The sequence below is a fragment of the Rhinolophus ferrumequinum genome, chromosome 14, assembly GCF_004115265.2.
Source record: "Rhinolophus ferrumequinum isolate MPI-CBG mRhiFer1 chromosome 14, mRhiFer1_v1.p, whole genome shotgun sequence".
NCBI classification, from domain to species: domain Eukaryota; kingdom Metazoa; phylum Chordata; class Mammalia; order Chiroptera; family Rhinolophidae; genus Rhinolophus; species Rhinolophus ferrumequinum.
Window position 1 is genome coordinate 30,350,518 of NC_046297.1, and position 27,679 is coordinate 30,378,196.

General features: G+C 35.0%; 1 protein-coding gene across 3 annotated transcripts in view; it reads left to right on the forward strand.

Moving 5' to 3' along the window:
• The window catches only part of PRKDC (protein kinase, DNA-activated, catalytic subunit), a 259,605-nt gene that overhangs the window by 28,323 nt on the left and 203,603 nt on the right, over positions 1-27,679 (forward strand). For all 3 annotated transcript variants that reach the window (XM_033125784.1, XM_033125783.1, XM_033125785.1), the window contains 12 exons: positions 10,053-10,199; positions 11,737-11,901; positions 12,362-12,530; positions 12,887-12,936; positions 13,560-13,685; positions 15,605-15,754; positions 17,205-17,320; positions 18,300-18,459; positions 19,143-19,229; positions 19,675-19,794; positions 20,169-20,328; positions 27,044-27,150. In XM_033125784.1, coding sequence (XP_032981675.1) covers positions 10,053-10,199; positions 11,737-11,901; positions 12,362-12,530; positions 12,887-12,936; positions 13,560-13,685; positions 15,605-15,754; positions 17,205-17,320; positions 18,300-18,459; positions 19,143-19,229; positions 19,675-19,794; positions 20,169-20,328; positions 27,044-27,150 — 1,557 coding nt within the window. The remainder of the gene's footprint in view (positions 1-10,052; positions 10,200-11,736; positions 11,902-12,361; positions 12,531-12,886; positions 12,937-13,559; positions 13,686-15,604; positions 15,755-17,204; positions 17,321-18,299; positions 18,460-19,142; positions 19,230-19,674; positions 19,795-20,168; positions 20,329-27,043; positions 27,151-27,679) is intronic.

Genomic DNA, 27,679 nt, shown 5'->3' on the forward strand with positions numbered 1-27,679 from the left:
AAAGTCTACTTTCCATCTATTAGCATATATTTCACCCCCTTTACCAATTTCACCCTCCCACTTATGCTCTGGTAATCCTCATTGTGTTGTCAGTATCTCCGAGTTTTTATTTTGTTTTGTTTGTTACTTTTTGTTTTTTATTCCACATGAGTTGTAATTACATGATTTTTGTCCTTTTACGTTTGACTTATTTCACTTAACATAATACCATCAAGATCCATCATTGTCACAAATGGCAATATTTTATCTTTTTTTATGTTAGAATAGTATTCCATTTTGTGTATATGTACCACATTTTTATCTATTCATCCATCAGTGGACACTTAGGTTGTTTCAATAACTTGGCTGTTGTGAATAATGCTATAATGAACATATAGAGGTGCATATATCTTTTTAAATAAGTGTTTTCATAGTCTTCAGATAAATACCCAGAAGAGGAATTGCTAGATCATTTGGTAGTTCTGTTCTTAATATTTGAGGAACCTCCATGCTGTTTTCCATAGCGGCTGTAGCAATTTACATTCCCACCGGCAGTATACAAGAGTTCCTTTTTCTCCACATCCTCTCCAACACTTGTTATTTCTTGTCTTTTTGATAATAGCCATCTCACAGGTGTAAGGTGGTATCTCATTGTGGTTTTGATTTGCATTTCCCTGGTAACTGGTGATGTTGAACATCTCTTCATATGTCTGTATGTGGCTTCCTTAAAAAAATGTGCATTCCAGTCCTCTTTCCATTTTTTATTTGGGTTGCTTGGGGTGTTTTTTCGTTGTTGACTTGTATGCGTTTCTTATATACTTGTATTTTGGATATTAACTCCTTATCAGAAATATCATATGCAAAATCTTCTATTCAGTTGGTTGCATTTTTCTTTTGTTGATGGTTTCTTTTGCTGGGCAAAAGCTTTTTAGTTTGATATAGTCCTATTTGTTTACTTTTGTTTCCCTTGCCTTGGAGTCAAATTTACAAAAAGCCCACTGAGACTGATGTCCAGAAGCTTAGTGCCAATGTTTTCTTCTATGTATTTTATTGTTTCAGGCATTACATGCCAGCCTTTAATTCATTTGAGTTAAGTTTTGTGTACGGTGAAGAGACTATCCTTTCTCCATTGTATGTTTTTGGCTCCTTTGTTGTAGAATAGTTGCCTATATATGTGTGGGTTTTTTTTTGGGCTCTAAATTCTATTCCATTTGTCTATTTGTCTGTTTTTGTGCTGCTTTGTAGTATTATTTGAAATCATGGAGTGTGTGGTACACCCAGCTTTGTTCTTTTTTCTCTGGATTTCTTTGGCTATTTGGCGTCTTTTGTGGTTTTATACAGATTTTAGTATTTTTTGTTCTACATCTTTGAAAAATACTGTTGGGATTTTGATAGGGATTGTATTGAATCTGTAGATTGCTTTGGGTAATGTAGCCGTTTTAAACAATGTTAATTTTTCTAGTCTGTGAACACGACATATCTTTATATTTATGTGTGTCTTTTTCCATTGTTTTCAACAGTGTTTTGTAGTTTTCAGTGTACAGGTCTTTCACCTTTGTTTATTCCTAAGTATTCTTTTGTTGTGATTATAAATGGAATGTGTTCTTCATTTCTCCTTCTGATAGTTCATTGTTAGATAGTTCATTGTCATATAGAAATGACAGATTTTTGTATATTGGTATTGTATCCTGCAAATTTACTGTATTGGTTTATTATTTCTAATATTTTTTTGGTGGAGTCTTTAGGGTTTTCTATGTGTAAAATTTTGTCATCTGCAGATAGTGACTTTTATTTCTTCCTTTCAAATTTGGATCTTTTTTATTTATTTTTCTTGCCTAATTGCTCTGGCTAAGACTTCAAGTACTATGTTGAATAAAAGTGCCAAAAATTGGTATCCTTGTCTTTTTTCCTCATCTTAGAGGAAAAACTTTCAATTTTTTACTGTTAAGTATGATTAGGTGTGGGTTTGTTAATATGGCCTTTGTTATGTTGAGGTACTTTTCTTCCATACCCATTAATTGAGAGCTCTTTTTTTAAAAAAATCGCAAATGGATGTTGTATATTGTAAAAATTTTTTTTTTGCATCTATTGAGATGATAATATGCTTTTTTTATTCTTCATTCTGTTGATGTGGTTTATTACAATTGATTTGTAGATGATGAACCATCCTTGCATCCCAGGAATGAATCCCTCTTCATTGTGGCATATGATCATTTTAATGTATCGTTGTATTTGATTTACTAGTATTTTATCGAGGATTTTTCATCTATGTTCATCAGAGATGTTGGCCTGTAATTTGTTTTTTGTGTTGTTCTTGTCTGGTTTTGGTATCAAGGTAATGTTGGCCTTGTAGAAAGAATTAAAAAGCATTCCTTTCTCTTCAGTTTTTTGGAAGGGTTTAAGAAAGATAGGTATTCTTCTTTGAATGTTTAGTAGAATTCACCACGGAAGCAGTCTGGTTCTGGATTTTTGCTTTTTGGGGAAGTTTTTAATTACTATTGCAATTTCCTTACTAGTGATCAGTATCCTCAAGATACTTATTTCTTCATAATTCAGTCTAGGAAGATTGTATGATTCTAATAACTTGTCTATTTCTCCTAGGTTGTTTAATTTGGTGACAGCCTTTCGTACTATTCTTTTATGGTCCTTTATATTTTTGTGGTATCTGTTGTAACTTCTCTCTTATTTCTGATTTAATTTATTTGTGTCTTGTCTCTTTGTTCCTTTGTGAGTCTAGGTAAGGATTTGTCAATTTTGTTTATCAAAGAACCAGCTCTTCATTTTATTAATCTTTCTATTTTTATTCTCTGTTTTATTTATTTCCACTCTGAATTTTATTATTCTATCGATATTTTTCCAGTTCTTTAAGGTGCAGTGTTACCTTGTTTGAGATTTTTCTTGTTTCTCGAGGAGCCTATATTGCTGTAAATTTTCCTCTTTCCATTTTTGCTTCATCCCAAAGACTTTGGTATATACTGTTTTCATTTTCATTTATCTCTTGATTTCTTTTATTTCTTCATTGACCCAATAGTTTAGTAGGATGTTGTTTAATCACGTATTTGTGATTTTTTTCCATCTTTCTTCTTGTAATTGATTTCTAGTTTCATACCATTATGGTCAGAAAAGATGCTTGATATGATTTCATTCTTCTTAAATTTATTGACATTTGTTTTGTGTCTCAACATATGGTCTATACTTTAATGTTCCATGTGAACTTGTGAAGAATATGTATTCTTTTGCTTTGGGATAGAAAGTTCTGTACATATATATTAAGTCCATCTTAAGTGTCACTTAAGGCTGTTGTTTCCTTGTGGACTGTTTGGATGATGTAAGTGGGATAAGCGTAAGTGGGATCTTAAAGTCTTCTACTCATATTGTGTTGCTGTTTTCTCTCCCTTTAGGTCTGTTAATAATTACTTATGTATTTTGGTGCTCCTATGTTGGGTGCATGTATTTTAATAAATGTTATGTCTTGCTGGATCGTCTCCTTTATCATTTTAAAATGTCCATCTTTTTCTCTTTTTACCATTTTCGTCTTGAAATCAATTTTGTCTGATATAAGAACGGGTATACCCACTTTTCTCTGGATGCCATTTGCTTGGAATATCATCTTCCACCCCTTTAATCTGAGCCTGTGTTTGTCTTTGGTGCTGCCATGGGTCTCTTGAAGGCAGCATATAGTTGGGGCTTGTTTTTCAGTCCATCTAGCTATTTTTTATCTTTTGATTGGTGAGTTCAGCCCATTTACATTTAGGGTGATTACTGATATATGAGGACTTACTACTGCCATTTTATATTTTGTTTTCTGATTGCTTTGTATCTCCACTGTTTCTTTTCTCTTGTGTGGGCGACACATTATCCTTATGTTGCCCTTTCTAATGGAGTCAATTCTTGTAGAGGACTTTCATTTAAAAACAAAACAAAACAAAAAAAAACTTAGTTCTCTGTTCTCTTTCACCTTCTTTCTGTCTTCAAGCTCACAGATTCTCTCTTCCATATAGTCTGCTGTATTTCCAGTGCTTTCTAATACATTCTTCATATATTGAGTTCTTCAGCTCTAGAATTTCTGTTTGGTTCTTTTTTAGTGTCAAGCTCTTTGGTAAAGTACCACTTCTGTTCATTTATTTTCTTTCTGAGCTCATTGAACTGCCTTTCTGAGTGTTCTTGTATGTCATAGAGTTTCTTCATGACTCCTATTTTGAATTCTTTATCAAAAGAATAGTTCACAGTCTTCCATGACTTTGAGTTTGGTTTCTGGAGAATTTCCTTTCCTTTCTGTGTTACCTTGTTAACTTGGTTGTTCATGGTACTTGATTATTCCTCTGCCGGCACATTCAAAGTAGTAAACACTTATTTAGGTACCATTTTGATTTTAACAACTTAATATGTTTATAATTAGAGCTTGTTTTTTTCCCAGTAGATGGTGCAATAGTGCACATTTTTGTTGTATCTCACCTGTGCTGCTTGTGCCTTCGGGATCATGGCGAGAGGGGCATCGCTGTGGTCCTGGGAGTTGCTGCCTGGTGACCACTGTGGTGGGTGCCTTTGCTGTGTTTGGGTCGCCTGGGTCTTGGGGTACCACCATCTTGGTGGGGGGATGTAGCAGGTGAGGGGGGAGCCCGGTTCACAAGCTAATTATGCTGCTACCTGGTTCCTTATGGCCATTGGAACTGCACTGTGTGTCTCCACCGCTGCTACCAATCTTTCTGGTGATGCGAGCACTGCCATGATTGGGGTGGGAGCCAGATTGACAGGTGCCAACAAAGTTGCTGCCCCCTTACTGTCCTCCATAGTTCATGTTGCGGAGACCACACCCTTTCTCCTTCATCGCTGCTGTTCACTGGGGCCATGGGCTCAGCCATGGTGGCCAGAGGAGCACATATATAGGCACTGTCCCTGTCCTTCCCTCATCCTGCCTCCCCTATGTGTTCCAATATGCCCATCTTTCAATGTACCAATGTGTGGGTCTCCTAGGTGTCCTAGTATATTGAGCAGAGTGATGTTTCTTGGATTATGGATGTTTGACTAGTTACAGATTTAACGGAAATTGAAAGCAGTGGTCTCACTCTCATGATGCTCATCTTTTCATTTTCTTAACAGCATCTTTCAAAGAGAGAAGTTTTAAAGTTTGCTTAAGTCCAGATTACCAATTTTCCAACTAATTCCTCCTTTGTATGCCCTAAGAAATATTTGCCTATCCCATGGGTGCAGAAATTTAAAAAAGTTTTTTCTTCAAGATGTTTTGTAGTTTATAGTTTTCAGCATTTACACTTAGGTCTGTAATCTATTTTGAATTTTTTTGTGTGTATGGTGTAAAGTAAGGTATGAAGTTGAGTTTCCCCCCTGTTGGTTTGAGCACCACATGTTCAAAAGCCTCTTCTTTTCCCATTGACTTAATTTTTGCTTCAAAAGACGCATTAGAGCTGATGGTCCGGTTAGGTCTTATTTTTGGAGAAACATGATATAATTAAAACATAGACGAGTACAAAGAAAACTATTAAATCTTCTGAATCCTACCAAGACAAAAATCACGATTTTTTTTTTTTTTTTTATAGTGATGCTTTTAGGCCCACCTCCTTTTCCTTTCTCTGTCCCTCCCTCTTGTCCCCCTTTTGCTTTCTCCTTACTCAGAAGGAAGGAATGAAGAGGTAGCAAGAGTGATATCTTGACATAAAGGAGTATTATTTATAATTTCTGTAGCCTTAAGATTTTCCACTGTGTTGAATATGTTTTCCTGATACTACATTGAGATCTATAAGATTAATTTTCAATGGCAACATAGTTGATACATATCATGTTCATGAACCAGAGTGTTTTAACTTATTCTCTACAGTTGGTAATTATATTTCCAAGTTTTTGCTATTATAAGCAAAAAAAAAATTAGATAAAAATACATAAAAAGGATGCTTGTTGAAAGTACAATGATAGAAAATTAGAAACAGTTTAAATTCATAAATATAGTGTATTCATAAAATGAAAAACTTTTTTGATTAAATAAGATGGTTGGTTACTTTTTGAGTAATATTGTTTATGATATGTTTGTGGAAAAAACAAATTATGGGGAAATGAACAAAGATGGTGGCGTAGATGATGAACACTGTACTTTGCTCATCCTGTGAACACATCAAAATTACAACTAAATTATAGAACAATCAACCAGGTGAATTATCTGAAATCTAGCTGAACAGAAGTTTTAAAACTAAGGATATAAAGACAAAGCCATGTTAAGACTGGTATGAAAGGTGGCCCGAAATTTTATGTGGCAAGTCAAAAGTGGAAGGGATATCTTGGCCACAGAGGTTCCCTACGGAGGAGCAAGGGGACCCTCTCGAGGTTCTGCAGCCTGAAGTACTTGTGCCAGGAAGAGGAGCCGCTACAACATCTGGCTATGAAAAACGCTAGTGATTCTTACTGTCAGGGTGGAATGGAAGGCCATGGGAAACCCAGACATCCATGTAAAGAGTGTGCACCGACTCGCTTACAGTCACTCACCCTGGGCTTCAGCGGAGGGACAATGACGGAGGGATTGTGGGTTGGAGACATATGGGGGCAGACTGAAGTGTGTGGCTTCCAGCAAAGGCTGGAAGATAGTTGCCACTTTCCCTGTGTGGGGATCTACTGCCGTGCAGCTGGGAGGGCTCTGTGTTGAGCCCTCCCCCATACGGATGGCCAAATCTGAAACTGAATTGGTCTGTTGTATTCTACTTGCTCCACCCTGGTGACTCACTGAGACCCCGCCGCTCCCAACTATATACAGAGGCTGAATCTTACAGGAGCCAGCAACCTGCAGGAGGCCTCGGTGTGTCCTGGCTTTTTGCAGAGCTACTCCAGACCCAGTACCAGTGGTAGCAATCCTCAGTTCATATCGTGGCCTCTCCCACGCGCCTTCAGGTCCAGCACAGGCAGCAGTCAACTGTGGATCTCTTTGTAACTTATCAGGTAGTCCCCTGCCAGTCACAGGTAGTGGCTGACCTGGGCATACACCAGAGTCCCTCCTAAGAAACCCCAGAACCAACATACTTGGAGGTTGGCTTCATCTACTGATAGTCCACCCCGTTAGCCCAAAAAGTGGCACACCCAAAGGGCGGTCTCAACAGGCACCAGAGCCCACTGGGGCAAATCCTGCTCCATGTGGTTAAGCTCCCCCTCACAGCAGCTGGTAAGCTCTAGACATGGCCAAACCCCACACCAGTCAGCCTGAGGGTCAGTCCCACCCACTGACATGCCACTAGCAATCAAGGCTCAGATATAACAGGAACACACACATAACCCACTCAAGAAATAAAACCTGAAAACTTCCCTAACCTGGCGAAGGAAATAGACATATAGGCCCAGGAGGTGCAGCAAGTCCTAAACAAGATGAACCCAAGCAGGCCCACACCAAGCACATCATAATTAACATGGCAAAGGTTAAAGACAAAAGAGAGAGTCCTAAAAGTAGCAAGAGAAAGGCAACTATTAACTTATAAGGGAGCTTCCATAAAATTGTCAGCTGATTTCTCAAAGAAACTTTGCAGACCAGAAAGGATTGGCAGTAAATAGTCAATGTGATGAAAAGCAAGGACCTACAACCAAGAAAACTCTACCCGGCAAGGCTATTATTTAAAATCAAGGGCAGATAAAAAGCTTCCCAGAGAAGAAAAAGCTAAAAGAGTTCACCACCAGCAAACCAGTACTACAAGGATTGTTAGAGGGAGTTCTTTAAAATGAAAAAAAAATTATATATGAATAATAAAATGGCAATAACTACATATTTATCAACAGTTATTTTCGATGTAAATGTATTAAATGCTCCATTCAAAAACATAGGGTGGCTGAATGGATAAGAAAACAAAACCCTTACATATGTATGCTGCCTACAAGAAACTCACTTTAGATTGAAAGACATACACGGACTAAAATGGAAATGGAAATGGAAAATAAAAAGCTGGGGTAACGATATTTATCCCTGACCAAATAGACTTTAATACAAACACTATAAGAAGAGACAGAGAAGGATCCGGTAATTCTACTGGTTATTTATCCAAAGAAACCCAAAATGCTACTTTGAAGGGATGTGTGTGTCTATATATGTTCATTGCAGCATTATTTACAATAGTTAAGATATGGAAGCAGCATGGGTGTCCATTCTTGGATGAATGATAAAGAGGAGGTGGTACATACTGGAGGTGCCAAAAAAATGTATTTAAGTGGACCCTTTGGTCTTCGTTTCTCAAGCAGCAGTTTGCCGTAATCAGAAGTGTCTGGACGCTGATGGTAACCACTTTGTGCAACAATTGTAATTGCAGAAGTCAAACGTGACTTGTATTCATCTTTTGTTATCAGTATATATTGTGTATTACAATTTTAATACAGTTTTCCTTTCTTTAAATGTGTATACATTTTTTTGGCACCCTCTGTATATACAATGGAATGTTGCTTGGCTGTGGAAGGGAATGGGTTCTTGCCATCTTGCGGTGGTAAGGATGGACCTGGAGGGTATTGTGCTTAGTGGAGTATGTCAGACACAGAAAGACAGATGAAATGTGATTTCACTTATATGTGGAATCTAAAGAACAAAATAAACGAACAAACGAGAAACACACTCAGATACAGAGAAAACTGACATTTTGCAGATGGGAGAAGGTTTGAGGTGGTCGGTGAAAGGAAGGGATTAAGAAGTCCAAATTGGTTGTTACAAAGTAGTCATGGGGATGTAGGGTATAGCACAAGGAATATAGTTAATAATATTGTAATACCTTTGTATAGTGTCAGATGGGTACTACATTCACCGGGGTAATAGATGGGATGGGGGTTGGGGGTCAGGGTGAAAAAAGTAAAGGGATTAAGAAGTACAAATTGGTATTTACAAAATAGTGATGTAAAGTAAACCATAAGGAATATAGTTAATAATACGGTTATAACTGTGTATAGAGCCAGGGGTTACTAGACTAGTCAGTGGGATGACTTCTTAAATCGTACAAATAACTAACCACTATGTTGTACACCTGCATTAATACAAAATAATATTGAATGTTAACTCTAATTGAAAAATTTTAAAAGTGGGTGAAAAGGTAAAGGGGATTAAGAGGTCCTGGTTTCTAGGTATAAAACAATAAGTCATGGAGATGTGATGTACAGCATAGGGAATATAGTCGTAGTCAATAACATTATGATAGTATGGTATGGTGTCAGATTGTTGGACTTATGGTGATCACTTCTTTAGCTATATAAATGTTGAACAATTATGGTGTACACCTGAAATTGATAGAATGTTGTATGTTAGCTATATTTTTTAGTAAAAATCTTTTTAAAAAACTATGAAGTAGTATGTATATTATCCTTCTAAAATAAATGGGAGTGATATATTCTAAGACCTGTGGGGCTTTGTGTGAGATTAGGGTATGTATTGCTAGGTTGGTAATGAAAGGTAGATACCTTTTTTCTGCCTTTGATAGTTATCTGGATCCTTTTCATTCTTATCTTGGAAGTCTTTGTGCTGAAATTAGGAATGCTTTTTTGAACACTTGTATTCTCGCATTTAGGCTCTTATCAGTTTGGTAAATAGTGATCTACTTGCTTGTCAAAGTACTTTTTCCCTTGCCTCACCTAATTTAAGCCTTACCGTTTGTGGCCTATTTTTTTGAAAAATGAGATGATTTGTCTTTCTGATTATTAGTTCTGAACTATATTTTGTGTTGCCTTAATGAGGCTCTCAGTCTGTTAATGACTTCTGAACTTGCTGGCCTCTGGGCCTGCACAACTCTGTGTCACCTTATGAGTCACAGATGAGCTCTTAAGAGGAAGGCTTAATTCAAAATCTGTTTGTCTTTCTGCATTTCTCTGGTCATTTTCAGTCCCTTTTCTCTAAGAAAAATATGTCACATATAATAAAGCCTTATTTAAGAGAATGTCTTTTCTGAACTTGATAGAGACTAAGCAATTGAATCAGTGGTTCTTTAGGAAAGAAAGAGATTGTAATGAACTATAAAGCACAATAATATCTAATTAAATAATTCTAGCCTTTTCGCATTTGTATAGACTACTTGGTTTTACCATTAAAATACTTTTAAAAAGTAAATATACAATTGCAGGTTTCTATTTTGGTGGCAAAAGATGCAGAAATGCATAAGAGTAAGCTGCAGTACTTTATGGAGCAATTCTATGGAATCATCAGGAACATGGATTCAAACAGCAAGGATTTATCCATTGCAATTCGTGGATATGGACTTTTTGCGGGAGTATGGCTCATTAATTTTCTGTTATTAGTTTTATTTGAATGTTTAAAGAAATACAATTTATTGCTTTTTTAAGAATCTCACACTTGTGTCCGTATTTTGTTATTTGCTTATTGTTAACTTTTTTTTTCAGTGTCTACTATGTACCATGTTTCCCCAAAAATAAGACCTAGCCAGACAATCAGCTCTACTGTGTCTTTTGGAGCAAACATTAATATAAGACCCAGTTTTATAGTATAGTATAATATAGTATAGTATAGTATAGTATAGTATTATACCCGGTCTTATGTTATAGTAAAATAAGACCCGGTCTTATCTTAATTTTACTCCAAAAGATGCAGTAGAGCTGATTGTCCAGCTAGGTCTTATTTTCGGGGAAACATGGTACTAGGATTCTGTATATGTATTATCTCAAATCCTCATAACTCATACAAGCTTTTAGGAATAGTATTCCATTTTACAGATGAGAAAACTGAGACCCAGAAAAATTGAGTAACTTGTTAAAGGACACACAGTTAATAATTGACAGAACCAAGACATAAATTCAAGTGTGAAGAATGAAAACACTATTTTTTTCCCACTGTGCTTTACTGCCTCTTATTTATGAAGTAAAATTCTAGTTGATATCACTCAACATTTTAGAGAAATTCTAATGACAGAAAGGTATGTTTAAGAATAATGAGAATAACTATAGTTATTTTCCTCTTAGTGGATTTCTGTGACTTCCCCTTTACAGAGAAAATCATTTGCTACCTCTGTTTTTTACAAATGTATCCATCAATGCTGCTCTCTTGTTTCAGAGAAGAGTTCCTCTTTCCAGCTTTTCAGTATCATTCCATCCCTGGTATTTCCTCATTTGCTTTCAAATGGTCCCGTCCCCTTTCTTTTTAAAAAAATCTTCATCTCCATTTGTCTCTGTTGGCTCCTTTAAAAATATTTAGGGCAGAAGAAACAGTATATAAGAAGGCTCATAGGTAAATGAGAGCATGGAATTTTTAACTTCATAGACTATAATCTGACCAACTTCAATTTATTCACTATTGTTGTTCACAGTGTAGCTAGAGCATGATAGACAAGGAAAAGGGGAGAGGACTCTAAAAAGAGAAACTAGTCAGATCCTCAAGGAGGCTAGACTAGACCTTTGGAAAACCTGAAGCTGGGTAGTAGCATTATTAGGTTGTGAGTTATAAATGTGGCTCTGGGCATAGTGTTCAGTGTGGTATAGTAGTGTATTCCAACTTTGAATTTAGTTCTCAGTCTTTTCCTCTTAATGAATAGCCTCATGGAGTCAGGGATTGCATCTTATTTGTCTTTGATACCTACCATCTAAACAGAGCCTAGAATGTAGTTGAAAAATCTGTAGATGTTTTGTGTATGAATTAACATTTAGAATGTGTTTACAGATTATTTTAAAAAGCATCTTACAAGATATACTGTATATCTGTATTTCTTCTCCATTTAAAAGCTTGTTAATATTCAGTTTGTAATCACATGCCTTAACAATAAGATTGATAAAGATTTACATTTTACCTTTCTAAAGCCTTGCAAGGTTATAAATGCAAAAGATGTTGACTTCATGTATGTAGAGCTCATTCAGCGCTGCAAGCAGCTGTTCCTCACCCAGATGGACACTGTTGATGACCATCTTTACCAGATGCCAAGTTTCCTTCAGTCTATCGCAAGTGTCTTGCTTTACCTTGATTCTGTAAGTGGAATAGTTAATTAAACTAAGCACAGTTTTATTTAATCTCAGTTCTTCAAATAACTTGATGGAATTGTGTGCACTCAATATAGGCCCCATTATGATCAAGGTGACATTTCTAATTAGTATTTTGTGTCAATAAAATTAGAGCCGTGAAACTTGACTTTTTATTACCCAAAGCAGGAAAAATTATTTGTTACTTTTTCTGTCTTTCTAAAAGGTTAAGATTCCTACTTGGAATAGAATTGCACCTTAAGTATCATTCGGACAGTTTTACTCTAATATTTTTTTTTTATGCAATCATAATATTAATAATATATGTTAAGTTTTTAGATTGAGGTAACAAACCAGGTTTTTCATTTATGTAATATATCTAATTGAGTTATATTTACTTTGAATATTTGTATTCCCAATTTATTTATTCTCTTCCCTTAACTTATAGTTTGCTTTCCATTTCTGGTAGGTTCCTGAGGTGTATACTTCAGTTCTGGAACATCTCATGGTGGTACAAATTGACAGTTTCCCACAGTATAGTCCAAAAATGCAGTTGGTATGTTGTAGATCCATAGTTAAAGTTTTCCTAGCCTTAGCAGAAAAAGGACCAGTTCTCTGGAATTGCATTAGTGCTGTGGGTAAGTTTGGAATTCACTCTTGTTTTTATGATAATGAATAATGAATGCTTAGCATGTTATATGACACAGACAAAGAACATCTGGTTGCCAGATTCTTTTGTAGTTTTTGATGCCTTTTGGAGAACTCCTAATATTTTGGTGGACCAAAATCTCCTTTTTCTATCCTTTTTTTGAATCTTGTTTTTCTTTTCCTTGTGCTTCTGAATCTTAATAGTCCAAAATTTAAAACTAAAGATTTTAACAAACTTAAAAGAGAAAAAAAATGAGAGGTTATGTTAAAAAAAATAATGGCTATCGTTTTTGTTGAGTTATGTAATTTTTAGTGTTTCCTTCATTTTTTCATTTTCTTTTTTCAGTGCATCAGAGTTTAATCAGAATATGTTCTAAACCAGTGATACTTCAAAAGGTAAATTCTGAAGCTAATGTTCTGAAAATAAGTCCTTCGTCACTGAAAGTTAGAAATGTTGCTGAGGTTTGTAGTCTGTAAATATATAAAGGTGGCCTTTTTAGTTATTAGCCCTGACTTACATTTTGAAAAATGTAGGATGTAATACTTCTATATTTTTTTCAGGTGAATAAACTTCTAAGTTATGAAATACCCTTAAACATACATTTAATATTATACATACCTGTTTACAAAAAGGGAATGTTTTCTCTTGAAACTCTAGGACAAAATAGGTGTATTATGGGAGGCATATCTTAGTTACTTGAAATTACAGGAAATGGGATGAGATAAGAGATTTGATCTGTGTAAGAAAGTGAGATAAATACTTTACAACACATTCCATGGATATTGTGTTTGAAATAATTGTTAGCACATCACTGTTTTAGTCCTAGTTAGAAGAATCATGACTTTTTCAGCTTTTTTTGTTATGCTTTCATAATATACTGTCTTTCTCAATCAAATTGTAGTCTCCTACTAGTAGTTTTTTTAGCTTAGAAAATTCTGAAAATCAGAAAGTTATGACAGCAGTACATATTTTGTGATGAATCTGTCAATAAGTTTTGGCATGTTGTCTTCCTGCCCAGGTAACTCTGTCTGAATCTGAAGACTATCATGCATCAGGGGAAGTTAGAACTGGCAAATGGAAAATTCCCACATACAAAGACTATTTGGATCTTTTTAGAAATCTTCTGAGTTGTGACCAAATGATGGTAAAAATGACAATTTTAAAGCCATAAAATACTCTGGTTCTTCTTTATTAGTCTGCATAATTTTACACTTTAGGCTTATTTCAGAACTATATTTTACTGACTTTCAATAGTTTCTTTAAAAAGTACTTCAAGTAATAAAAAATCAAAAGTGTAAATTAATATAGTTAAAGTGAAACTAGAAAAAGGTCAATTAAAAGGAACAAAATCCTAGAACTCATTTAAAATTAATTACTGTAGTCGAGTCCACATTTTAGCTTCAAGTAGCAGTATAGTATAGTTGATGCAAAGTTGTTCTTTCTAACAGATCCAACCCCTTAGGTAACAAAAATATAACAGTATTATCACCATGAAAGAGCTATTCTCTTCTTATTTTTAAAGATGAAGATAAATCCAATTGATTTAATAGGTATGAAGGAGATTGATGCATAGCTATTGTTTACATTATTTATGATTAGAATAATGTCTTCTGCCTAATATGTTTCTAGCGGATGTTTCTTTCTTTTTTCAAAAAAAAAAACTTTTATTTTTTAAGTGTCTTTTACCAGGACCCATCAGCTATAAGTCAAATAATTGTTTCAAACTAGTTGTAGAGGGTGCAGCTCACAGTGGCCCATGTGGAGATTGAACCGGCAACCTTGTTGTTAAGAGCACCGCGGTCTAACCAACTGAGCAACTGGCCACCCCTCTAGCAGATATTTCTTTAATGTCTGCTTTTTAAGCCAGGTTCTGGCCACTTTATTTTATTTTATTTTTTTTTTAGTAAGTTCGATCCAAATTCCAGGAGTTTCTATCATCGTTTTTTGTTTGTTTGTTTTTTAATTTTATTGGGGAATATCAGGGAACAATTTGTTTCTCCAGGCTGCATCAGCTCCAACTTATTGTCCGTCAGTCTAAATGTGGAGGGCGCAGCTCAGCTCCAAGTCCAATTGCCGTTTTCAATCTTTAGTTACAGGGGGTGCAGCTCACCATCTCATGAGGGAATTGAACCAGCCACCTTGTTGTTGAGAGCTCGCGCTTTAACCACCTGAGCCATCCAGCTGCTCCTCTGGAAGCTCAGCAGCAACCCATTGTCTTCAATCTAGTTGTGGGTGGGGTGGTGCAACTCACTGGCTCATGTGGGAATCAAACAGCAACCCTGTTGTTCAGAGCTCGCGCTCTAACCTACTGATTCATTCAGCCGCTGGGGCCACCATAACATAGACTTTGACAAAGCATTAATTGCCTAAAAAAAGCAATTTTTATCAATAGATGATTCCTATCCTGTGAAAACTCTTAGAAGCTTATAGTTTTCTTGTTGAGTAAAATAGCAATGTTAATAATTTTACCTAAAATATTTGTTCCTTAGGTATGTGATGTTAGATATCCCTATATTTTCGGGTTAAGTCCTGTAGAATATTTAACTGAGTAAAGGCAATATAATTGGCCTATATTTTTTAAATACTAGAATAGTTTCACTTTAAAGAAATGATAGATTATATTTTTAAATAGATATATATTTATCCAGATGTATATATGTGTATGTATAATGTGCATGTATATATGTACACGTATATGTACATGTATGTGTGTTTGCACATATATAGACGTATATAGAGTGTGTGTATAGTCTACAACACACACACATAAATTAATTGGGTAAATGTTTTGACAAGGATTGGCCTAAATATTATTCAATACTATTTATTTAGTGTTTGCTACATGGCTAGTTAAGTCATACCATCTGACTGAAATGATAATTTAGGATGGTGTCTACAATTTTATCTTGACATCTACTCGGTAAACCTACTATAGTTTACACAGCAGCTTTCATAATTCCTAAATATTCATGTACATCTATGTACATTTTCATGCTTATTTAATAGTCATTCTGGTACTTATTTGTACAAATTTTTAAGTTTATGTTTTTTCTTTATTTAAAGGATTCTCTTTTAGCGGATGAAGCATTCTTTGTGAATTCCACCTTTCAAACTCTGAATCGTTTGCTTTATGATGAATTTGTAAAATCTATTTTGAAGATTGTTGAGAAATTGGATCTTACACTAGAAAAACAGAACATTGGGGAACAAGAGGTTAGAATTTTCATCACTATTTTGCATCATTTTTATACCATTCTCTTTGTAGGTGAATATTCAGGGGAAAATAGCACATTTGTAGAGAATTGCAGGAAATTGGTTTCTTCAGCATTAATATGTGTTGTTGATACTTTTCTATTGGAATAGCCTAATGTGTATAAAATGTCACTAGATTTTTCAAAAAATAATTTATATGCTTAGTATGTTAAGACAATTTTTTGTGTAAAACTTGTTTCCTAGGCTTGTTTTGTTATTTATTACTTAGCAATAGTAAAGAGTCAAATCTTATTTTGTGCAGAGGTGACTTTGTATTAGGAGAGGGGAAGCTGGGATTCCTCTTGTTTATAGCTAAGGAATTCCAAATTCTGGGTGCAAAGTATTAAATGTGTTCTTCAGATAGTAGAATATAGACAATAGACAGAAAAGGAGGAGTGCACCTTCCACTTTTCTCATACCCAGTTTTTATGGCTTTTGGCTGCCCGCTGGGAGTTACTCTCTTCTGGTCTGAGGAGTTTTAGTAAAACACTGTAGTAATGAGACTAGTCGGTGTTAAAGGGCTCGAATCCCAGTGGAGAACATCTCGTTTTCCAGAGGTTAAAACAGGACAAAACAGGAAAAGGCCATTTGTCACATTGACTTTATTGCTTTTGTAATGTTCAACTTTTTATGCTGGTTGATGGGAACACCAATGTGTATTTTAATGCCTTTTATGCTTTGTGTATGTCTAAAATAATTTCATCTAAAAACTTGCCAAAAGGGACTTACCTGGAACTGTGTCAGTCAAAAAACTTGTTTTTTAAGACACATGTCTATCGTTGTTGTCTTCAGTGGCTTTCCTGGTGCTTTCTCGTTTTCTGCTCTCTCCTGTTTCCTGCCCTTTTTTGCTTCATTCCAGCTGGTCGTTTGTCACCTCTGTTAGCACTTCCCAAATAAAGCTAGTCTCCAACCTTATCCTCCTTCACAGCTTCCAGCTCTGCATTTCTAACTACTTGTTTAAAATGTTCCCCTGAAGTTGATAACACAAACTTAATATGTTAATATTAAGTTAATATTAATATTACTTAATACTATTCATCATTCCTCTGTTTCTTAGTTTGAAACCTCCGAGTCTATTCTTTCTATAAACTTTAAGTTTTGGAATTCTACCTCTGTCAAGTCATCATTGCTACCTCTTTTAAGAAATGATCCCCCTCCCTTTGTATTGTTGTATTTGTATTTTTTTTATCACTTTATCACTTCCCGTGTATCCTTTTATTTAATGTTTTCTGCAAATCCCATCATTTTTATCTAACTGTAAGCTTTTCAGGACCCACTTGTACTTTTTTCACTTTTGCATTCCTTCCTTATAGCATCAGGCCTCGGCTATGAAGTCATTTGGTCACTTGTTTCTTAAAGAAATGTGTGATTGAATGGTACAATATTTGTTATGGTGCAATTAATTTTTAAGGATGAAAATGGAGCTACTGGTGTTTGGGTGATCCCGACTTCAGATCCAGCTGCTAATTTGCATCCTGTTAAACCCAAAGATTTTTCAGCCTTCATTAACCTGGTGGAATTTTGCAGGTATTTTTTTTAAATTTTAATTATTTAAGAGTGAAAATGGTGAATTACTTGCTATAATACAGGAAAAACACTGATAAAGATGTAAGAAATGAAATAGCAATAGACTTACAATCTAAAATCTCTTATATGAACCTTTAAAATATATCTAAATGTACCAGTTTAGAGTTATTATTTTTATATGTTACAGATCATCAGATAGGGAATAAAAGGAATATACGAGAGTTGTGGGGAGCCCTCCAGTTGTGGGGAGCGAGGAGGGCAGCACAGGGTTAAGAAAAGACAATAGCCATGAATAGAATTTAAATGCAGAGGCCAAGGGACCAGCAGCCTCAAGGGCCTGCACAATAACTTTTATTAGTTAGGTGGGGAAGCAAAGGAAATAAAGCTTGTCAATCTCAAGATCTGTGAATTCTATACATCATAATAGAAAACCATTTCAAGTCAATCACCCTTGCCTGCAGACCACTGGACCATAAGTCTCAACTTCCCCAAGGGACAAAACTTACATGCATACGAATAGATGGAGAGCACCTCATTGAATGAATTACTTCCTTTGCAGGTTACTGGAAGGAATGCAGCCACAGAGGCTGACGCTTTCCTTAGCCTGAGGAAGGTGGGGGGGCTGTGCCCACCTCTGAACCCCGTGGGTTCTCCTGTTGGTCCCCACGACTGCATCTGGCTTGAGTTGTTCCTTCCATGAGGAATCTTACTCATTGACTGTCCAGTCATCTTTCTGGTACCAAACAGGGAGGCCTAAGGTGCAAACACAAAGGTTTAGCAAAGTTCCTGAAAGGATCCCTCTTACAGACTCCTTTCTTTTAGGGGCAGGTAGAAAGAAACAAAAGGTTAAGCTGTTACGTGGCGACACATATATTTAAAATGTTATATAATGGAATCATAGACGTTTTAATTATGTCCCTTAAAATTTCAAACCTGAGTGAAAATATTTCTACATTGAGCTTTTAATTTGTTTTTACAGAGAGATTCTTCCTGAGAAACATGTAGAATTTTTTGAGCCCTGGGTATACTCATTTGCATATGAATTAATTTTGCACTGTACAAGGTTGCCACTCATTAGTGGTTTCTACAAATTGCTTTCTATAGTTGTGAGTAATGCCAAGAAAATAAAATATTTTGAGGTAAGTGTTTTTTGGAAGATGTTGAATATTCCTTTGTTTTTTAGATTGCATGAATATGTATAAATTCATTATAAAGTCTGAGATTATAGCATGTTGCAGTTCTGAAAATCTAATTTTATTGTCTGTATTTTTCAAAACTGACCATGTGAGTGGCAATTGGGTGATAACAAAGTTAATAGGATTTCCTGTTCTGATTTACAAGCACCTGGCTAATTATGTTAGATTAACAGAGGTTCTCCCAAGTGTAGTACTAGAACTAGCAGCACAAGCATTACTTGGGAAATCTTATGCCCTCTCCAGACTTACTGGAAACACTTGGGGCAGGGCTAAGCCCTGGTGGCTGGTGAAGTTTGAAAATAACTGGATTAGTGTTCCTAGTCTGACTGGTTAATTACAAGGTGAGCAGTACTCAGTGCTCCTAAGTGGATATATTGGAAGATGAGGAAGGTGGAATGGACTTAGCCAGGCCTATGGCTCTTGATCAGCCATCCGTTTTCCACCTCACCCTCTGTTTCTCACTGGTCTCCGCCTGAAATGTTATCGGAGCCAAGTTTCCTCTGCACAAGACCTTGGCAAAGTGAAAATGGATTTATCCCTCAGAAGAAAAGTTGGGAACTGCTGGTTTAGGATACAGAATTACCTGATTATTGTTCATTGTCCTAATTAACTATTTTATTTGACAGGGAGTTTGTTCGAAGAGTCAGAAACAGTCTCCTGAGAACCCAGAAAAGTATACATGCTTTGCTTTATTTGCAAAATTTGGTAAAGAGGTAATTTTAACATGATGTACTCAGTGTTATCATAGGCTGTTTAAAAATGAATGTATGTTGGGAAAAAATCCTAGTGATAATAAATGATCTAATTACTTAAAAATTGGTTTCCTTAATTCTGTTCAGGATTAAAGGAGTAAAAAAGTACTAACAGGAAACCATTATGTTATAAAAGTCCCTTGAATTTTCCTAAAATAATTTGTGTGATGAAAGCTCAAAACTAATAGATTCTTTAGCTTTTCCGTATAATGGGAATGAAGTACTTCAACAAATGAACTTTTCCCAGAGGTCAGTGTTTAATTTGAAAATGAACATGGTCATGTCAAATAAAGGGTACATGATCATTTTTTTGTATTTGAGAATTGGGTATTTTTTTAGTTGATTTTCAATGAATAGGCTTTATTCAGATACACAGCACTGTCTTTTTCTTCTTTCTTGTTATAAGGTATCAGTTAAAATGAAGCAGTACAAGGATGAACTTTTGGCCTCCTGTTTGACCTTTATTCTGTCTCTGCCACATGACATCATTGAACTTGATGTTAGAGCTTATGTTCCTGCATTGCAGGTAGATGAGCAAATCCATTTCTTCATGCAATCTTATGTTTCCTAGAAAATATGATAATATCAAGATCTTGCCATGGCAGTCCCAGTAGGTGCTTGGGACACTTGGTTTGGCCTCTCTGAACTTCCCTTACTGGTGGATGTGAGGATTAAACTTTCGATGTGTTGAAAGTCTACAGTGTATCACCAACCATACTGAGTAGTGGTGCTTGTTTTTCTAATAATGACGTGGGTTATATCCATTTCTCTATAGCAGTGTCTGGCATTCTGGCAGTAGAAAGGCTTATTCATGAGAAACCACAATTAATTGGTGGTGTTTTTTTTCTTAACTCTTTAATTCCCTGCATTGCAATTAACCTTGTTTGTATTAACATATAGATGGCTTTTCAACTGGGCCTGAGCTATACTCCTTTGGCAGAAATAGGCCTGAATGCCCTAGAGGAGTGGTCAGCTTACATAAGCAAACAAGTTATTCAGCCCTATTATAAGGACATTCTACCCAGACTTGATGGATATCTGAAAACTCCAGCTTTATCAGGTAAGGTTTAAAAGAATTGTGATGTATATTTTAAATACAATGGCAATATAGTAACTATAATAGGACTACTGTTTGTATTTTTGTAACTTTTGAAATTTGATTTTTTGTTGGTTTTTTGGATTTTTTTTCCTTGAGTCAAGACAATTTTATTATCTTACTATTTTCTTTAATACCTTATATTATTATGATTTTTTTTATCTGCATTCTAGAAGTTTGATATAGGTTTTTTTTTAATTAAAGTTTATTTGGGAGAGAATTGTTAGCAAAGTTACATAGATTTCAGGTGTACAATACTGTAATACATCATCTGTATATCACATTGTGTGTTCACCACCCAGAGTTAGTTCTCTTTCCATCACCATATTTTATCCCCTTTACCCTCATCTACCATCTCCCTCTTCCTTTCCCCTCTGGTAACCACTAAACTGTTGTCTATGTTTTAGTTTTTTCATTTGTTTTTCTTGTTCTTTTGTTGTTTTCAGCTTTATATACCACATATCAGTGAAATCATGGTTCTCTACTTTTTCAGTCTGACTTATTTCCCTTAGCATTATAATCTCAACATCTATCCATGTTGTCGCAAATGGCAATATATCATCTTTTCTTACGTAAGAATAGTGTTCCATTGTGTATATATACCACAACTTCTTTACCCAATCATCTACTGAATGACACTTTGATTTTCATGTCTTGGCCACCGTAAATGAAGCTGCAGTGAACATTGGAGCACATATATATTTATGGATAAATGTTTTCAGGTTTTTTGGGTAGATACCGAAGAGAACTATTGCTGGGTCATATGGTAATTCAATTTTTAATTTTTCGAGGAATATCCACACTGCCTTCCATAGTGGATACACCAGTCTGCATTCCCACCAACAGTGTATGAGGGTTCCTTTTTCTCCACAGCATCTACATCACTTGTTATTATTTGTCTTGTTGATGATAGCCATTCTAATTGGTGTGAGGTGATATTGCCTTGTGGTTTTTATTTGCATTTCTCTGATGATTAGTGATGTTGAGCATTTTCTCATATGTCTATTGGCCATTTGTATGTCCTCTTTGGCGAAATGTCTCTTCAGGTCCTGTGCCCATTTTTTAATTGGATTGTTTAGTTTTTTTGTTGTTGGGTTGTATGAGTTCCTTATATATTTTGGATATTAGTCCCTTATTGGAGGCGTTGTTTGCAAAAATCGTCTCCCATTGGGTTGGTTTCCTCTTTGTTTTGCGATTGTTTCTTTTGCTGTGCAGAGCTTTTTAGTTTTATATACTGTATTCATTTATTTTAGCTTTTACTTCCCTTGTCTTTGGAGGCAAATTCGTAAAATGTTCTTTGAATCCAAGGTCCATAAGTTTATTACCTATGTTTTCTTCTATGCATTTTATTGTTTCAGGTCTTATGTTTAGGTCTTTGATCCATTTTGAGTTAATTTTGGTAGATGGTGACAGAAAGCAGTCTAGTTTCATTCTTTTGCTCATGGCTTTCCAGTTCTCCCAGCACCACTTATTGAAGAGGCTGTCTTTTCTCCATTGTAGGTTTTTGGATTCTTTGTTGAAAATTATCTGTCTATATTTATATGGATTTCTTTCTGTGTTCTTGATTCTGTTCCATTGGTCTATGTGTGTTTTTCTGCCAGTACCATACTGTTTTGATTATTGTTGTCCTGTAGTATACAGGCTGAAGTCAGGGAGTGTGATACCTCCAACATTGCTCTTTTTTCTTACTATTGTTTTGGCTATTTGGGGTCTTTTCTGGTTTCATACAAATCTGATGATTTTTTGTTCTATTTCTTTAAAAAAATGCCATTGGGATTTTGATGGGGATTGCATTAAATCTGGATATTGCTTTGGGTAATATGGCCATTTTAACTGTTGATTCTTCCAATCCATGAACATGGAATGTCTTTCCATTTCTTTGTGTCTTCTTCAGTTTCTTTTAAAAATGTCTTACAGTTTTCAGTGTACATGTCTTTCACATTCTTGGTTAAGTTTATTTCTATGTATTTTATTCTTTCTGTTGCAATTGCAAAAAGGAATTGTTTTTTTATATTGTTTTTCTGAGGTTTCATTCTTAGTATATAGGAATGCAATGGACATTTGCTTGTTGATTTTGTAGCCAGAAACTTTACTGTATTCGTTTGTTGTTTCTAATAGCTCTGTGGTGGAGTCTTTAGAAATGTTTTCTACATATAGCATCATGTCCTCTGCAAAAAGTGAAAATTTAACTTCTTCATTTCCAATTTGGATGCCTTTTATTTCTTTCTCTTGCCTGATTGCTCTGTCTAGGACTTCCAATACTATGTTGAAAAGCAGAGATGATAGGGGACAGCCCTGTATTTTTACTGATCGTAGAGCACAAGGCTTCATTTTTTGATCATTAATTATGGTATTAGTTGAGGGTTTGTCATATATGGTCTTTATTATGTTAAGGTATTTTCCTTCTATACCTATTTTATCAAGTGTTTAAATCATAAATAGATGTTGTGTCTTCTCAAACGCTTTTTCTGCATCTATTGATATAATCATATTTTTGTCCTTTATTTTGTTTATGTAATGTGTCACATTGATGGATTTGCATATGTTGAACTATCCTTGTGCCCCTGGCATGAACCCCACTTGGTCGTGTTGAATAATCTTTTTAATGCATTGTTGTATTCGATTTGCTAGAATTTTGTTTAGGATTTTTGCATCTTATTCATCAGAGATATTGGTCTTTCATTTTCTTTTTTTGTATTATCCTTACTAGGTTTTGGTATCAAGGTAATGTTGGCCTCATAAAATGAGTTAGGGACTATTGTCTCTTCTTCAATTTTTTTGGAAGAGTTAGAGGAGCACAGTTATTAGATTCTCTTTGAATGTTTGGTAGAATTCACTAGTGAAGCCATCTGGTCCCGGAATTTTGCTTTTGGGAAGGTTTCAGATGACTGATTCAATTTCCTTACTGTTTATCGGTCTATTTAGGTTTTCCATTTCTTTGTGACTCAGCCTAGTAAGGCAATATGTTTCTAAGACCTTGTCCATTTCTTCTAGGTTATTCAATTTGGTGGCATATAGCCCTTCATAGTATTGTTGGATAGTCCTTTGTATTTCTGTGACATCAATGGTAACTTCCCCTCTTTCATTTCCGATTTAGTTTTTTAGTGTCTTTTCTCTTTTTATCTCAGTGACTCTAGCCAACGGTTTGTCAATTTTATTATTCTTTTCAAAGAACTAGCTCTTTGTTGCATTCATTTTTTCTATTGTTGTCTTGTTCTCCATTTCATGTAGTTCTGCTGATTTTTATAATTTCCTTCCTTTACCTGACTTTCGGTTTCCTTTGTTCTTCTTTTGGTAGTTCTTTAAGGTGTAACGTGAGGTTATTTATGTGGAATTTTTCTTCTTTATTGACATAGGCCTGTAATGATATAAATTTCCCTCTTAGAAGTGCTTTTGCTGCATCCCGAAAGTTTTGGTAAGACGTAGTTTCATTCTTATTTGTTTCTATGTATCTTTTGACATCTTTTTTGAAAAGTATATTGTTTAATCTCCACATATTTATGTTTTTTTCCTGCTTTCTTTTTGCTGTTGATATCCAATTACATAGTATTGTGGTCAGAGAATATGCTTAGTATGATTTCAATCTTCATTAATTTGCTGAGGCTAGGTTTATGTCCCAATATAGGGTCTATCCTTAGAATGTTCCATGTACAATAGAAAAGATTGTATAGTCTGATGTTTTAGGATGAAGTTTTCTATAATGTCAATTATGTCCATTTCATCTAATGTGTCATTTAGGGCTGGTATGTCTTTATTTATTTTCTGTTTGGATGATCTGTCCTTAGCTGGCAATGATGTATTTAGGTCCCCTACTATAATTGTGTTTTGGTTAATTTCTCCCTTTAGTTCTGTTAGTAGTTGCTTGGTATATTTCGGTGCTCCCTGATTGGGGGTATAAATATTGATGACTGTTATGTCTTCTTTTTGTACATAGTCCCCTTTATCATTATGAAATGCCTGTCTTTGTCTGTTGTTACTTTTTTTATCCTGAAATCTGTTTTATCTGATATCGGTATGAGTACACCTGCTTTTCTGTGTATACCATTTGCTTAGAGTATCAATTTCCACTCTGACACTTTGAGTCTATATTTGTCCTTATAGCTGAGAGGTGCAGGCAGCATATGATTGGGTTTAGTTTTTTTGATCCAATCTGCTACTCTGTGCCTTTATATTGGTGAGTTCAGTCCATTTACATTTAGGGTGATTATCGATATATGAGGATTTTCTGTCATTCTATATTGGTTTTTTGGTAAATCTGTTTCTCCATTGTTTCTTTGCCTTTTTGTTACTGTCCATTATTTCAGTGTGGCGGTATTCTATGATTTTTTCCTCTGTGTCTTTTTTTATGTTATATATTTCAGTTATGTATTTTTTTTTTGTTTTTAGTGGTTACCATTAAGTTTATGTAAAGGAAAGTTTCATATTTACAGTATTCCTTTTTCTTCATCATGTTTCCTTTCTCCATTCCTTTGTGCCGGTTCAGACCGTTACTTACTCCCCTTTTATGGTTTTGTAGTTTAAAATTATCCTTTTTCATGCTGTGAATTGATTTCTGTACTGCAGTACCTAGTTGTTGTTTTCCTCCGTTTTTTTAAGAGGTTTTTTTTCTTCTTCTGCTTTTCTCTACATGTTAAATGTATAGTGTCTTATTTGGTGTAGGCTTGCCATTTCCTGGGTCTATCTGTGTATTCGTAATACTACTCATAGTGTTGTATTCTTTTGCCTTTTTGTTTCAAGTTGAATAGCCTCCTTCAGTTTTTCTTATAGTTCATGGAGTGTGTTAGGCAATTCCTTAACTTCTCTATGTATGGAATGGTCTTTATTCTTCCTTCATATCTAAAGGCTACTTTTGCTGGATATATTATTCTTTGCTCATAATTTCTCTCTTTCAGTAGTTTGAATATTTGAGTCCACTCCCTCGTGGCTTGTAGAGATTCTGCTGAAAAATCGGATGATAATCTAATTGGCCTTCCTTTGTAGGTTACCGTCTTCTTTTCCCTGGCTGCCTTGAGGATTCTTTCTTTGCTATTAATTACTGACAACCTCAATAGAATGTGCCTTGGAGAAGGCATGTTGGGATTGAGATAATTAGATGTTCTATTTGCTTCCTGGATTCGACGATCCAGTTCTTTCCACACATTGGGGAAATTCTTATCGACTGTATTTTTGGATATACTCTCTGTTTCCTTCTCCCTTTCTTTTCCTTCTGGTATGCCCATTATTCTTACCTTGTTCTTTCTGATGGAGTTAAAAAGTTCTTATAGAGTTCTTTCATTTCTTTTAACTCTCAAGTCTCTCCCTTCTTTTATCCATGTCATTTCTGGATTTCTATCTCTGGTGTCACTGATTCTTTCCTCCATCTGGCCAACTCTACTACCTAACGTGGCTATTTCATTCTTCATTTCTTCTGTTGAGTTCTTAATCTCCAGAAATTCTATTTGGTTCTTTTTTAAAATTTCAATCTCTTTGGTAAAGTGTTCATGGTATGCAAATTTGCATGGTAACTCTTGGTAAGTCTTTTCTTTGAGGCTCATTCACGTTGTTGAGCTCCAAAAAAATAATTAACAAAAACCCTAGAAACCAGATCCTCTTTTCATCTGTGGCCCATCAGAGAATAGATCTGTAACCATCTACCCACAGAAGGTCACCAAATGGTCAGGAGACCATAAATCCAAATTCTCAGTCATTACTCCCATTCCTGGGATCAGCTTATCGGGTATAAGCAAACAAAAACATGAAGTTATATAAAGGACAGGAACTAGAGTAACAGAAAGCTAGGTAAGGGTCTGTTGTCAATTGGGATTCATTACTGGGAGCCAAGGAAGGAAGGACTGGGATTAAACCACCTGTACGGTGTTCTCCAGCATTGTACCTTACCTGGCTCTGTCAGCAGAACCACTGGGCACCTCCAGAACTAGTGAAAAATGACTGTATAGCTGTAAAATTATGACTCTATTCTGCTATAAATGAACATGTGTTAAAGATTTTATTCAACTCAATAGTTAATAAAGGAACTAGTAGGATGTTACAACTGTTTCGTGTAACCTGAATCTAATCATGAGAAAACATTAGACGAATTCAAATAGAGGGACAGTGTACAAAATTACTGGCATATAAATTTTAAAATTTTCAAATCATAAAATTCAAGGAAAGATTGAAGAAGGGTTTCAGTTTAAAGGAGACTAAATAGACAGAGACCTAATGTAATGTGAATCTGAACAAAGTACATTACTGGGATCAATGCTGGAACCTGAATGGGGCTGAGGATTAAACGTGGGTAAATGTCTCCAGGTCAGTGTCCTGACTTGGATAGTTGTGTAGCTGTTAAATAGGAGAATTTTTTTTAAAAAAACAATCATAAACTAATAGACTATTTGGAAATTGAGTACAAAGCTTTTTTTCCTGTTGCCTCACTACCTCTGATTATTACTTTTAGTATGTGTTGCCTGCCCAGTCTCTGTAATTAGCTACATCTCCAACATATTTCTATTTATAGAGAATGATATTTAAAACCAAGACAACTACTATTAATACATTTTTGTTCTAAAAAATTAATTTTTAATTACAATTAAAATTAGGATTTTACTGTTTTTATTTGGTAATATAGTGTGTTCACCCTAGTAGTCATCAAGTAAATGAAGAATGCTATTTAAAATTAATTTTTGTTTCCTGTTGACAGATGAGAACAAGAATAACTGGGAAGTGTCAGCACTTTCTCGGGCTGCCCAAAAAGGATTTAGTAAAGTTGTGTTAAAGCATTTGAAAAAGATAAAGAACATTTCATCAGTAAGAAATCCTTTGTATGTTCTTTACCTTAAATAATGCAAAGATCAGATTCTAATGTTTGTGAAAAGTAAAAGTCTTCATTAAATGTTAGTCTTAAAACATAAATTAAGAGTACAATATAGAATATATTTTTAGCAACAAAAATTGTAGGTAAATTAACTATTTAGTTTATTGTCTTGATCTCATTTTCCTGTTTATCTCTACCTTCAAATATATTTAGTGAATAATTAAAAATAAGCTGGTTCATGTTTAATAAGCAGTAGGAATGCTGATTATGAATATGTAAGATTGAGTCATTTACTGATTGGATCTTAAGTATTATCATTTTGTCAAGTTCAATTCAGGCCAGCTTTTGTGGGTTTTTTTTTTTTTTTTTAAGATGTTAACTGCTTGAGACAATTTTTTTCAAATGTGGCATCTAATTTATGTAAATAGAGAAAACTGAAATGGTATAGGGAAAATAACTTTTAGGTATAAAGTGAAAATTAAAATTTGCAAAACTTGTGATGTCTAGAACTGATAATGCGAA